The 15,123-nt window shown below is 33.7% G+C and overlaps 1 protein-coding gene across 32 annotated transcripts in view; it reads left to right on the top strand.

Annotated features, from left to right (window-relative positions):
• PUM2 (pumilio RNA binding family member 2) overlaps window positions 1-15,123 on the top strand; it is a 99,632-nt gene that overhangs the window by 76,933 nt on the left and 7,576 nt on the right. For 21 of the 32 annotated variants that reach the window (XM_081593625.1, XM_081593641.1, XM_081593638.1 and 18 more), the window contains 3 exons: window positions 10,618-10,885; window positions 11,725-11,854; window positions 12,857-12,985. In XM_081593625.1, coding sequence (XP_081449751.1) covers window positions 10,618-10,885; window positions 11,725-11,854; window positions 12,857-12,985 — 527 coding nt within the window. Of the gene's footprint in view, window positions 1-10,617; window positions 10,886-11,724; window positions 11,855-12,856; window positions 12,992-15,123 lie in introns of all 32 variants that reach the window. The other 11 variants (XM_081593630.1, XM_081593621.1, XM_081593631.1 and 8 more) reach the window with 1 other exon arrangement.

The following is a 15,123-nucleotide window of genomic DNA, read 5'->3' as shown; positions in this document are numbered from 1 at the left end:
CCCATAAATGATAGAACTGAAGCTGGAACATTGTTCTAACTCCTGATACTATTTTTTCTGTTCTGCTGTTCTATAATCAATTGAACAGTTTTACCAAGTATGCCAATAACAGGATTCTAATCAGCCCCTCTAATTATATTTAACACTGGCATAAGTTGTGTGTTTTTTAAATGTTTATAAAAGATAACTAGGCTTCTAGATCCCTTTCATTTTTCAGTCATTCTTGAGATTTATAGAAAAGCTCTTGTCTAGACATTTTTAAAGTCCCAAATATTATCTACTCCTTGAAATAAGAATACGTGGTACTCATAAGGCAGGTGATTCAGGAACTGAATATATTGTACGATATAGAACTGAATAGATTCAGCTTGAAACAAAATGATATTTACAGGTTCTCATGGTGGTTTAAATGAACGCATTGCTTCAACCCATTGGTGTGTCTAAAAGTCACTTATTTGTTGATGAGTATGAAATATGTTGTGAGTAAATTCTATTAATTATTACTTGTGTAGAAGAATTTATTATGTTTCATTTCTGTATACAGATTCATTAGTGTGAGTTCTGGTTTGGGGTCCCAGTGATTTAAGTTTTGCCCTTGCGTTTTGTTCATTATCCTTTAACGATGTTATCTGTGACTTTGTGCTTCTAATGACTGAAAAATGTTTTCACCAGTTAATTCAGTTAAGATAATCTCAGATTTGAGACTAGAAAATATTTGATGATCCTATCCAGTGGTTTACCATATCAGAATCACTTGGGCCTGTTTAAAATACTTGGAATGAGGAGGTGATTGATATGGAATTGTATGACAGCAGTTCTTGCTTGTCATGATGATTATGGGGATTCTGTTGACATTAAATACCTAGCAGCCAGATGCTAAACTCTTCATTTTAAAATGATTATCCCACTGAAATTTCCAGTAGTACTCACCTGGAGAGAGAGACCACTTTGGAACAATTCATAGTTTACATTAGGGGTTACTCCAATTCACACATCTTTTTGACTTGTAATTCCTGGATCTGGGTTATATGAGCCTTTGATATTGTCTCCCGTCACCTCACTAATGGATTTTTTTTTTCTTCCTGCCTTCTTTTCCTTCCATTTACCTGAGGTCTGCTTACCATTGCATGTTTTAAATTTTTTAATTTTTGAAAAAAAAACAGCTTATGGAATGAAAGAAAATAGAAAAGTCTGATCTCTCATTGTATGTATTTTAAAATACTCTTTCCCTTGATTTTTATTTTGCAAATTGGAGCCTTTAATTTTGTTGGCTATAATCTGTATATCGTTATTTACTATCATTTGGTTGTTTTACTTTTTATTTATTGCCCCTAGCTTTCCTTCATATTTGCATTTCATCTCCTCACTCAATTGTTTCTCTACCTTTCCTTCTTACTGATATCAAATAAGTCTTCGCATGTCTTAAAAATTATTGCAGTTTATCAAAAATTTACCAAGAACTTATATTATTTCACTGTTTATACACTAAATAATGTACTTTAAGTAAACATAGAATCAGGAAACTAACTCTTAAAATATAGGCAGATGTGCTTTGTGAGAAACCTGCAGCTTTATTAGCCAAATAACCTTTAAAAATGAAAGTTAGCATGGGTCGCATGGGGTGATATGGAGAATTGACTTACATGTTTAGGGTATTTTTATATAAGACTGTTTCCTTAACCAGAAATAAGTCCAGTGGAAGAAGGGCAAGATCTTTACACTGTAAACTATAAAGCACTGACTGAAGTTGAAGAAGGCAAATAAGAGAACATGCCATGTTTGTAGTTTGAAAGACTCAGTATTATAAAGATACCAACTGTCTTATAATTGATACACAGATTTAGCACACTCTCAGTAAGAGTTTTTCAGCTTTTTAAAGAAACTGACAAAGTGATTTATTTAATGTATATAGAAAAATAGAACCAAGAATAATCAAGACAGTCTTCAAGAACAAATTTAAAATTTAATAAATTTGCTAGATATCAAACTTATTAAAACTACAGTAACTAAAGTTGTGGTATTGGCACAAGGGTAGAGAAAATAAATTGGTGAAATAAAGGACCCAGAAATAGACCTGTTTGTTTGGTTACCTGATTTGTGGCCATGGTGCCACTGTAGTGTGTTTGGGAAGGATGGTCTTTTCAGTAAGTTGAACTGGAGCAATTTAGTATCCAGACAGGGAGAGATTAACTTTGACTTCTCCTTCATACTACACACACAAATAAAACTTCATTCTCAAAGCACTTGAATAACTTGCTTGTAGTTGTCAAGTTAGTAAGGAACAAAAATTTTGAGCCCAGGTCTGTCTAGTTCATTCCAAGATATGACACTGCTCCTTGAAGAATGCTTTTATTTCTGTCTGCTACTTCTCTGACTAAATAAAGGATCTTTTCCTATTCCCTGAGTTTAGAATTTTTGTGAACTTCTTATAAAATTGTGGTAAAATATAACTTAGCCTATTATGAGTTGGTGGGGAAAGTGACTTTGAATGTCAGTATGTTGGCATTTTTTACTTGCTTGCAATTGACTTTTAATATCAATTAAATACTTTTTACTTCAAGGATCTCTTAATATATTTTATTACTAATTTTTAAATTTAAACTGATCAGACACTAGTCTAATTAATAGAATAGTAATAAGTTTTATTATACTGAAACTAATACCTATTTTATGTTTCTCTTTTATGTGTAGTTTTGTTGTGTTTTGTTTCTGGCCTCCATTTAAGAATTTTCGGTCTGATCAAAATTTTTACCTAATTTATTTTACTTAATTCACTTAATAAATTTATTCAACCAGTGTCAAATACCTACATGGCATACTGTGCTTGACTTCAGAGACACTGGTGAAGAAAACATTCTGCCTAGTATCAGCAAATTTGACCTTTTTTTGTGGTAAATACAGACAAATAAACCAGTGATTGCAATATAATGATTGTAATGCTGTTGACTTATTTACTTTATTTAACATAGTGATTCTCTCCCTTAGAATTATTATCTTTCCTTTATGAGTTTTCTTGTACCAAGTTAACCACAGACTAGATTATATTAGAGTTGTTTTGGATTTTTTTTTCTCTCCACTAAATTAGAAGTAAGAAAGCTGAGACCATGCTTCACAGCTTTAAGAGTAGAGTTGACCCTTGAACAACACAGGTTTGAGCTGCCCAGGTCCGCTTATACATGGATTGTTTCTGTTCACATCCTAAAAGATGATGCTGTGAAAGTGCTGCACTCAATATGCCAGCAAATTTGAAAAACTCAGCAGTGGCCTTAGGACTGGAAAAGGTCAGTTTCCATTCCAATCCCCAAAAAAGGCAATGCCAAAGAATGCTCAAACTACCGCACAATTGCACTCATCTCACACACTAGCAAAGTAATGCCCAGAATTCTCCAAGCCAGGCTTCAACAGTACATGAACGGTGAACTTCCAGATGTTCAAGCTGGATTTAGAAAAAGAGGAACCAGAGGTCAAATTGTCAACATCCACTGGATCATCGAAAAAGCAAGAGAGTTCCAGAAAAAATACTTCTGCTTTATTGACTACACCAAAGCCTTTGACTGTGTGGATCAGAATAAACTGGAAAATTCATCAAGAGATGGGAAAACCAGACCACCTTACGTGCCTCCTGAGAAATCTGTATGCAGTTCAAGAAGCAACAGTTAGAACCAGACATGGAACAACCGACTGGTTCCAAATTGGGGAAGGAGTATGTCAAGGCTGTATATTGTCTCCCTGTTTATTTAACTTATATGCAGAGTACATCATGGGAAATGCTGGGCTGGATGAAGCACAAGCTGGAATCAAGATTCCTGGGAGAAATACCAATAACCTCAGATATGCAGATGACACCACCCTTATGGCAGAAAGTGAAGAGGAACTAAAGAGCTTCTTGATGAAAGTGAAAGAGGAGAGTGAAAAGGCTGGCTTAAAATTCAGCATTCTGAAAACTAAGATCATGCCATCTGGCCCCATCACTTCATGCAAATAGATGGAGAAAAAGTTGAAGCAGTAGCAGATTTTATTTTCTTGGGCTCCAAAATCACTGCAGATGGTGACTGCAGCCATGAAATTAAAGGACTCCTGCTCCTTGGAAGAAAAGCTATGACAAACCTAGACAGTGTATTAAAAAGCAGAGACATCACTTGGCTGACAGAGGTTTGTTGTCAAAGCTATAGTTTTTCCAGTAATCATGTACAGATGCAAGAGTTGGACTATAAATAAGGTTGAGCACCAAAGAATTGATGCCTTTGAGGTATGGTGCTGCAGAAGACTCTTGAGAGTCCCTTGGACAGCAAAGAAGTCAAACTGGTCAATCCTAAAGGAAATCAGCCTGGAATATTCATTGGAAGGACTGAAGCTGAAGCTCCAATACTTTGGCTACCTGATGTGAAGAGCCAGCTCATTAGAAAACACCCTGATGCTGGGAAAGATTGAGGGCAAGAGGAGAAACGGGTGACAGAGGATGAGATGGTTGGATGGCATCACTGACTCAATGGACATGAGTTTGAGCCAACTCAGGGAGATAGTGAAGGACAGGATAGCCTAGCTTGCTACAGTCCATGGAGTCCCAAAGAGTCAGACACAACTTAGTGACCAAACAGCAAAAAATATACTTGTGTACATGTGTCTGTTAGCTCTTCATGTTACTCTTAAGGCTTCTGGTCAACAGCAATCTGACTATTAGTAATTAAGTTTGAGGAAAGTCAGAATTTATATGTATGTTTTTTGTGGGGTCAATGCTTCTAGCCTCTGTGTTGGTCAAGGGTCAGCTGTATCCCGATCTCAACAAAATGAGTAATTTAATTTGAGTGGGTTTGTTTCTTTCTGTTTTATAGGTGAATTTATTTTTGAATACTAGCTACTTTCTTGTTTAAAAAAATTCTTTTAACATCCTACATTTCTACATTAAAGCATTATTTGACTGTACTGTATTGGCTGAGGAGTGTTTTAAGATCATTCTACAGTTACTCTGCAGAATACTACACTTCAAAAAGTTTTATGACAGTTGTGAGTTCTTATTTGTGCATGTGTGTATTTTGTTGGGGTAGGGGTAGGTTTTAAGAGTGTCCTCATGTTCAGTAATCACAGAGATAATTTAGTTTTCACTAAAGATGTGAGATTCAGGCAGTCTTGAAATCATACAGGGCTTTTTGATGGAATAATGGATATTGGCAAGTTGAGTAGAGATAGGAATGAGATATAATACTAGTATGAACTGCATAGTTAAAAACAGGCTGTTTAAATGCTCTTTGATGAATGAAGATAGATTATTAAGTATCTTCTGTGAAGATGGTCTCCCTCTTTGTATTTTTAAAAAGTTTGAAGCACTAGATGCTGAAAGGTAGATTAATTAGTTGCTTTTAGAAAAAAATTACAGGTAGTAGAAATGGAAGCAGCAGATAACTTATTTTGGTTTATAGTTTGTTCCTTATATTGTTTGCATACTTATTGTCATAAAATGTGTAAATTGAAGGTAGCACACTTGACAGTTACACTTTTTGCCTTTTATGTTAGTTAGTCTGTTAAGATGATGTGGAAGATTATACTTTCAACTAGAATTATGTTGGTTTTCAATTCATTGAAAGATTTTTTTCCCCAGTAAAAATTCTGTCTTTGTATGGCAAATATATAGTTAAAATTTTATAGTTAAAAAATTTGCATGGTTTATTCCCCCATGTAACCTCAAACATATCCCAGATTTATGAATGGTATATGGCATTAAACATTCTTCATGAGGCAGAATATTACTGAAAGCTTTAAGTGAATTATTCAGATATAATAGTTTATTTATAGTTTATAGCATAATATAATATTTATATATAAGTATAAATATAATAGTTTCTAGCAGAATATAACTGAAAGCTTTAAGTGAATTATTCAAATATAGTTTTAAAAAACTCAGTCTAATTATTAGCTGTGCATCCTTGAATAAGGATTTAGCTTCTCTAAGCCTATTGTTTCACAAGTAAAATGGAGATAATATCTTTGTCTTGTAGAGTTGTTAGGATAACACATACTTTTGTTCTGAGACTGCAAATTACTACGACTAAATGGCTTAAAACAAAAGAGGACAAACTGGTGAACACAGTTCAGTGCGACACAGCATTTTATGCAGAGTCTGCTTTCTCAGTGTCCAGTTAAGAATGCACAACAAGGATTCACTACCTCTCTAAAAGAGGACAATAATAAGTCTATATTAATGTGCAGATCCAGGTTGAATTGGGCTCACAGATAGCTGCCTTTTTGTTTCTCAACAAAATAATACTACCTGCCGTGGATCCTTAGGATCTAGTGTGTAATATCAACTCTGAATGTGAAATCATTAAATGGGCTTTCCAAAGTAGGTGAAAAAGCTGATTGTATTGAACATAGAAAACCTGTTTAAGGCAGTACACCAGAACACAGGATAAAGGTCTAATTAATGTGTATTGTTAGAAATGTGTAGCCAGTATCCTGAAGTGATTTATGTGCATATTGAGAAGCTCTGCTCTAAAGTCTTTTTCCTGCTAAAGTCTAGTAAAGTACTAAGTGGATCGGCTATGGGTTAGAAGTAATTAAAAGTAATACCTTAAAGTAAAATAGACCATCCTCATTTTAGACTTTTTCCAGCTATGCATTCTTTATTATTTACCTATTCCAACTAGCTAGTCATCTTGCATTATCATCTTAACCTTCTTGAGTTTTTCAGAGCCTTACCTTCTGAAAGAGACTCTGCCTAGTAAGCCTGTATTTAGTTGTGTCCTTTTCAGGGCCCCAAATCTAGTTGGATTAGCACTTTTTTTTTTTTTTCAAAATTAATAGTTGACAGCGTGAATCCAAAATGAGACCTTAATTTATCTTGATTCTAATCCTTTAGCCTCCAAACTTCTATCAGAATAATCTTTAAGTATACCTTTTTTCTTTTTTGAAATAAAAACTATCTACTGGGGAAGATTCAAGAATCTATGTTTTTTAAAAAACAGAAAAAAATAAACAATAGGTTCATGAGCTGCCTTTTAGATCCTAGGGAGGTGGAAAATGAGATTTATTTTGTGGTGGTTTCAGTTGTATATTTTTCTCCTCTGTATTTTGTCAGTATCTTAAGATCTTTTTGATGTCTGATATTTAATAGGGAAGGATTTTAAAACAATGGACTTCTCAAGGAAATTAATGAAAACTTATAAAATCATATTACTTCTGCTAGTATAGTTATTAGATGTTTGCCTTCATTCAGTTGTCATGAATGAGCCTGATAGATACCTGTGTAAATAGCATATAAGGGGCCACATAGAACTTGTGTGATAACCTCTGACCTAGGAGTCCTGGCTGACTAGCTACATGTCACATCACTTTTGGACCATAGTGACTTTATCTGTGAAATTAATAGCACAGCTCTCCATGTCCCGTATGTCTTATTAAGCTAGTGATTAAGGAGTCATAAATGTTACGGGTGAGGTCAGTGATGAAGGGACTGTTATCCGTTTAACACATTTGGTGGAGAACACATCTGCTCTTAGATGACCAGTAGCAATAGTATGGTAGGCTTTCCCAAATGGCTCAGTAGTAAAGAATCCACCTACCCAGCAGGAGACTTGAGTTCAGTCCCTAGGTCGGGAAGATCCCCTGGAGAAGGAAATGACAACCCATTCCAGTATACTTGCCTGGGAAATCCCATGAACAGAGGAGCCTGGCAGGCTATAGTCCATCAGGTTGCAAAAGAATTGGACATGACTTAGCAACCAAACAGGAGCAGCAGCAATGGTATGAATATAAATGACCAATTTGTTTGCTTTTGATAATTTTGAAATGATTTCAGACTTAAAGTCATTAACAGTTTTTTTTAAATCTAGTTTATCCCAGATTTTCCAAATAATAAGTGAATTTGCTTTATTATTCTTTCCCTCTACTCTCTCCCCCTCTGCATTACGTGTCCCTTCACACCCATTTTTTTCATGATTATTTTGGAAAGGAAGTTGCAGACTTCCCTTACTATCCCTTACTCATAAACATATCAGCATTTTTGTGTGTGTCCTGAAAATTTAATCTTGAACTATTTCTCAGTCTTTTATGACCTCAACATTTTTGAAAGGTACAGGCCAATTTTGTAAAATGTCCCTAAATTTTATATTATGTTTTCAATGATACGCTTTCAGTGTTTAACTCGCCCCTGCCCCATCTTTTTTCTTATTTTTATTTTTTTTGGTTGCATGGCTTGTGGGATCTTAGTTGCCTGATCAGGGATTGAACCCTGGCCCTTGGCAGTGAAAGCGTGGAATCCTAACCACTGGATCAGCAGGGAATTCCCTAAAAGCAACCACATTTTAAATGTTTAACATATATTTTAAATTGAGTTTAAATGCTTATATTTAATTACTTTGTAAGGAAACAAAGGCATCTTGACCCTTTGTGAAATTAATTTTTCAACTTTATATATGAAAATGCTAGTCTTCTAGAACTGAAGTTCCAAGATTTTTAAATCTCAAAGCAGTTTGGCATTATTAGACATTTTATGTTGTCAAAGAGTACATCAGGAGTTTGATGTATTAGGAGCTGATAGAATATAATCAAGAAATATCTAGACACACGAGGAATTCGTGTTGGATATTGATAATTACTTGGAAGGTACTAAATAAAATTATCATTTTCTGGGACAAGTATGTATTTTGAATTTGCTATTGAAGTCTTTAGTTCATTAAAAATAAAGAGGTAGGATTAGGCCCTATGTTTCAGGTAGTGACAAGCAATGGTACAGACATAGTAATGAGTAAGAAGGAGAGAATTGAACATTAGGGTACTGTTAGGAAATTTATGTGAAAAACAGGTCTGGAATACAGATTTGAAAAGTAAGCTGAAGAATGTAGAGCAGGTACTCTAGCAGGATGCTGTAGGGTTTTAGTATAAAATGACATCATCACGGTAGTCTTTGAATGGGAAGACATAACCATTGTTTATAAAAACAAATTGGAATGATAAGCAGAGTACCCCTTCCCTATGAAAAGGTTAAAGAATTGTTAGAGACTCCAGTGGGCTAATGATCAGTTATTGCTGTGAACAATTGGTAATACTATAAACAGATTAAAATAGGGAACTAGAAGGATTAATAGTAGTGAAAAGATCATGACAGTATTAACACTGAATTCTTTTACTTTTTAGAGTTTTTATATATGAGTACAAATTTATGGTAGAACTGGAATGTACTTGACAATTTGATGTTAATGACTTTGGTGTACAAAATAGCTTGCTAAAATTACACACTTTAAGGTATTACAGAACTAGACCATAGGCAGTTGAGACTACATTAAGTATTTACGAATATGTGTGTACTCACCGTGCATCAGATGCTGTTTTAGGCACAAGGTATCTAGCATGTAGGTGAATATAGTCCTGTGGCACTTGACATTGGAAATGGGGCTGAGGATTCAAATAAATAATGAATGTGTATAATATCCTGGATGTTGGGAAATTTAATGAAAAATAAAGCTAGAATAGTGGGAACTGAAAGAGGAATTTTCTAACCCACTTCACTCTCCAGGATTATAACTCTTTTACTGCTCCTTATCCCTGTAAATCTTTTTGGCTTTTAATGCCTCTCTATAACTTTGCACTGACAGTGTGTCCTTGGCACCATCTGTACTCTGGCCTGGATTGTACATACAACACTACTCTAAATAGAAGTAATATACAGTAGTATAAAGCTGACAGTGGATTTTATTTATCTGAACTACTAAGTATGCATTTTCCAATTTTCTGTACATTTTTCTTTTTTAAAAGGACACTGTCAAGTACTTTTAAGTGGTTACCTGCTTCTATTTATTTTTGTTTTTATCAACTGCCCTTTAGTGTTCTTTGGAATGGGATATAAGTTAAAGAGGTTTTTTATTCATTTGTTTTAAATGACTGATGTTAAAACTCTAGAAATAATAAATATGTTTAGTGCTACTAGTTTTCGTCTGTAAAACAGTAGTGTTTTATGGAGAGTGTTTAAATTAAAAATTTTAATAATTAGCTTTTGTAGTTTAGCTTTATTATGTTGTGGGTTTTTTAAGTTTGAAGTTTAATTAGGTTAACTGAGAAATCATTTTTCTTTACATACAAGTGTATATGACTTGATGAATTTTTGTATATTCCAAAAAAGTAGATTTAGTTATTGGTATTCCATTAACATTGTGGATAAATTTCAATCAGCCTTTATTTTAGTGACTTGAAATCTGAGTTGGCTATAGCTATTTGTAACTTGTTTGTTAATATAACTGAAAATTTTGTTAGTGGTTTCAATATTCTGATATTGATACTACTATGTATGACATTAGTTGTTGTAATTAGGTTTTAAATTAAACTTCCAAAAACAAATACAGGTTTTGTGTATGATGTTAGACGTTTTTAAACAGAATTGCCAAGAACAAATACAGGGTTGGTTTTTTTTTTCCTTTCATGTGTTCTAGTCTCTTTTTTCCCCATATATTATAGCCACACACATTAAGTAAATGTGTGAGAGTTCCCCTTCAACTTTAATTTTCTGTTATACCATATAAGAATTAGTAGGGTAAATATTTCTTTATTGACTGCCTTTTTAGTTTAAGTGACTTATTTGAGGAATGACTTTGTTGAAAATATTTGCTGACCACAGTTGCTTTGTTGTAGGAGGACTGACAAATGGTAGTGGTCGATATATCTCTGCAGCACCTGGAGCAGAAGCAAAATACCGAAGTGCTTCAGGCACTTCCAGTCTATTTAGCTCCAGCAGCCAGCTCTTTCCTCCTTCTCGGCTTCGGTATAATAGGTCTGATATTATGCCTTCTGGCCGAAGTAGATTATTAGAAGATTTCAGAAACAACCGCTTCCCAAACCTTCAACTTAGAGACTTGATTGGACACATAGTTGAGTTTTCTCAAGACCAGCATGGTTCTAGGTAGGTGATTATGATTTATGATGCTTTGCACTGCATTTTTGCTTTGAAAGAGCCAAGATTTTTCTTGACCAGGATTATTTAACCTGTATAAAAATTGTAATTGTTTAAAAAATAAATATCCAATATGGATTTTTCTTTCATATGAGGATAAACTATAAAAATACAGATATTTATTTTTTATGGTTCTTCAGTTTTCTATAATAAAAAATAGCAGTGCTCTTTTGTTGGATTATTTTTATTATATTTACTGAATACATTTAATTTCTTTAAACTCCTTTGGAAAATAGTGCTCTGAATTACGTTTATGAACTTGTGTCCCTGATGTATATACTTGTGTAAAAAAGTGTTTAAAACAAAGTTAAACGCTTTGTGTTCCTTTACATTAAACAGGATATATGTGTACTATAATATTTGAGGTACATGCAAATTAGTGTTCTCAAGATAATACACAGAAAGGAAAATAGTATTCAAATTCTAACACATTTGCTAAATTTGAGATGTCTCAGTAATAATATGATTATTAAAAATAAATGAATAACCAGTAATATCTTTGTAGTTTTTTTATTGATTACAATACAACCAGAACTAACTTACATATTAAACATCCATATGTCCAGATGTTTGCCAGTCTGACTAGAAGTTTTAAATTAAGGTGTTAACAAAGATATGCTTCATAACTTTTGTTCTTTTTATTTTAAATGTATAGGATGTAGTAATACTGTTTCTGGAAATGATTTTATGTGTATATATGTTGGGGTGTGTTATATTCAAGTCAGACACGGATTTTGTAGGAGCTTATTATTATATACTGTCATGGCATTAAAATGTTTCCCACATAGATTCATACAGCAAAAGCTAGAGAGAGCTACTCCAGCTGAGCGACAGATGGTTTTTAATGAAATTCTACAAGCAGCCTATCAATTAATGACAGATGTTTTTGGCAACTATGTCATACAGAAATTTTTTGAGGTAAGCATGCATTCATGTTTGTTCATGTTAAATGCTTAGAAAAGCTATGAAAGTTTATTCTTCATATAAAGTTTATTTTCATATAAAAATATATACTTGGGAGAAAATATATACAGATTCTGTATCTCATAATGATTTTATATCCAGAATGTATGAAACTCAACAACAAAAAGACAGCTCAGTTTAAAAAAGGGACAAAAGACTTGAACAGACATTTCTCCAAGAAAGATACTCAAATGTGCACATGAAAAAAAGCTCAACACCCTTAGTCATTAGGGAGATGCAAATCAAAACCATACCTAGCTCCTTTTTATGTCTACTAGGATGGCTGTATTTTAAAATATAGAGAACAATAAATGTTGGTGAAGATATAGAGAAATTAGAACTCTCATACATTGTTGATGGGAATGTAAAATGGTTCAGCCACTGTGGAAGACAGTTCCTTAAAAAACTATAAACATAAAATTATGATATAACCCAGCAATTCCATTCTAGGTATATACCCAAAACTATTGAAAACAAGCACTTAAATGAACTAGTGTTCATTTTAGCATTATTTACGGTAGCCTAAACGTGGGAACAGTCAAAAATGCCCGACAGATGATATATAACCAAAATGTGGTATATACATACAGTAGAATATCATTCAGCCATAAGAAGGAATAAAGCTTTTCATCCATGCTTACTCATGGATGAAACTAAGTGAAATAAGCCAGATATAGAAGGACAAACATTATAAGGTTCCATTTATTTGAAATACCTAGAATAGACAAATTCATAGAGACATAAAGTTGACTAGGGCTTACTATTCTACTGGTAGACTGGTAGGGGAAAGAGTGGGGTTCTTGCTTAATGAGTCTAGTGTTTGAGGCAATGGAAAAGATTTGGAATCAAATTGTGATGAGTGTTGCACATGGTGAGAATATAGTCAGTGCCACTGACGTGAAAATGTATTTTATGGTTAAAATGTTATATTTTAAATCTTTTTTTTTTCTCTATCAGTTTGGGAGTTTGGATCAAAAATTAGCCCTAGCTACTCGTATTCGTGGTCATGTTCTACCCTTAGCATTGCAGATGTATGGCTGCCGTGTTATTCAGAAAGCATTAGAGTCTATTTCGTCTGACCAGCAGGTAATTGTAAGTTAAGACAAAATTTTTGTATTATTCTATCCAGTTTTAAAGTTTTATCTTATAGTAATCTTGGAGTGAAATGTTAAATATTTCCACAGACTAAAAGTATTTTTAAAAATCTATCTTAAACAATACATTATTAAAAGTTATACAACAGATCTTTAACCTGTCTTCTATTTGTTCTTCAGCATCTTTTCTAAATGAAAATATTTGAGTACCTACTATGTGTCAAGACTAGGTGGTAGATGTTTCTGCTACCATTTATTCATTTGATTTTCCATAGTATAAGGGGTACATTTTACTGTTTCCAGTGTTTATTTGGATTAAATTTATATTTCTGTTAAGAATAAATATTTTAACACCAGTTGCTTTTCTATATGCCAGTTAAAAATGTATTTACAGGAAACTGCCTGGCGGTGCAGTGGTTAGAACTCCGTGCTTTCCCTGCCAAGGGTGCATGTTCAGTCCCTGGTTCAGGAACTAAGGTCCCATAAGTCACGCAGCATGGACAAAAGGAAAAAAAGAAAAGTATATAGAGAGTTTTAAATGTTTCACTCAACAGGAAAAGTAGCCTAAGCATCCTCTTAACAAGATTTACAGTTCTTTAAGAGAAGGAGAGCACATATAAATTAATTAAATAGGAAATATACCATATTCTAGGATGGAAAGATGTATAAGTGTTTTAAGTTTAAAGAGTTAAGTAGTTTAAGTTTAAGAAGGATTAGTCCAATTCCAGTTACATACTCATACGAATTTTTTTGTAAATGATCAAAATAAAAAATTTTTTTGATGTGGATTATTTTTAAAGTCTTTCTTGAATTTGTTGCAATATTCTGTTTTATGTTTTGGGTTTTTTTGGCCACGAGTCATGTGTGATCTTAGCTCCCCAACAGGGGATCGAACTCACTCCCTGCGTTGGAAGGCAAAGTCTTAACCACTGGACCACTAGGGAAGTCCCCAAAATAAGTGTTTTAATTACTTTAAATAGACAAGGATATTAAGGAGAGTAGGGGATGAGGAGAATTGCTAATCCACTAGATTTTTTACACTGTGAAGCATCACTAATTAATTAATATGGTTTGTGCATTAAAACAGACTTTTAAAATAAAATTCATAACCTCCCATAGATAACTGTTTTGTATATAACTGGTTTATATATTACAGCAAAATACAATGAGTGAAGAAAACAATTAGTTCTTAAAAGGTATTGGTAATTAGTAAGTTTAGGAAGAGACTTTGACTCTCAAGCTACACACATTCAATAAATTCCAGAATTAAAAGCAATAATATATATGTATATATGTATGTAATCACAGCAGTGAACATCTGTGAGAAAATAACATTCCTCTTGAGGAAATCTCGAGCTTTAGAGTCATTGAAGTTGTGTCATAATGGAGAAAGATCAGTAGTTTGTATAGATACTTAGGGCTTCTCTGCTCTTAACTCTCAGACTGGCAAAGATATTTTGGAAACAGTTTCAGAGCTTTCTGAGATGCTCTTCCCAGGTTATAATCCTCAAGTTTGCCTTGAATAAAATTTTCAAATTCTTTCTTTAAAAAATGATATTTTATTTCTCTCTAATATTTGAAAATATAAAGCATTGGGAGTAAGCTTTAGATGAACCAGTTCATGAATAATGGTATTACAGTCTCTGTTTGGATTTTTTTTTTTTTTTTTTTTTTCGTCTGCTCTGCATGGTTTGCAGGATTGTAGGTCCCCAGCAAGGGCCAAGCCCCTAGCAGTGAGAGTGCAGAGTCCTAACCTCTGGACTGCCAGAGAATTCCCTCCTGTTTGGATTCTTTAGTACATTTGCTTTTGTAATTTAGTCCTCTTATAACTAAACATTTGTGTAATATCTTGAGTTCAAGGATTCCTCTGTTAGAATACAAGTGAGATTTTTTGGGTGAGAGAAATTTCAAATATGAATACTGGAAATTCCCTGGTGGTTCAGTGTTTAGAACTCTGTGCTTCCACTGCAGGGGACAGGAGTTCAGGGCCTGGTCGGGTAACTAAAAACTCACTTGCCATGCAGCATGTCAAAAGAAAAAAAAATGAATACCTTTACACGAGGTGTACTCCATTTCTTCACAATCCTATTTCCTATTACACTGATCAGGTACACAGATTATTGTATGGCT

This window comes from Giraffa tippelskirchi, chromosome 4, assembly GCF_054371585.1.
Source record: "Giraffa tippelskirchi isolate mGirTip1 chromosome 4, T2T-mGirTip1v1.2.pri, whole genome shotgun sequence".
NCBI lineage: Eukaryota > Metazoa > Chordata > Mammalia > Artiodactyla > Giraffidae > Giraffa > Giraffa tippelskirchi.
This window is presented reverse-complemented; position numbering and strand designations above follow the sequence as displayed.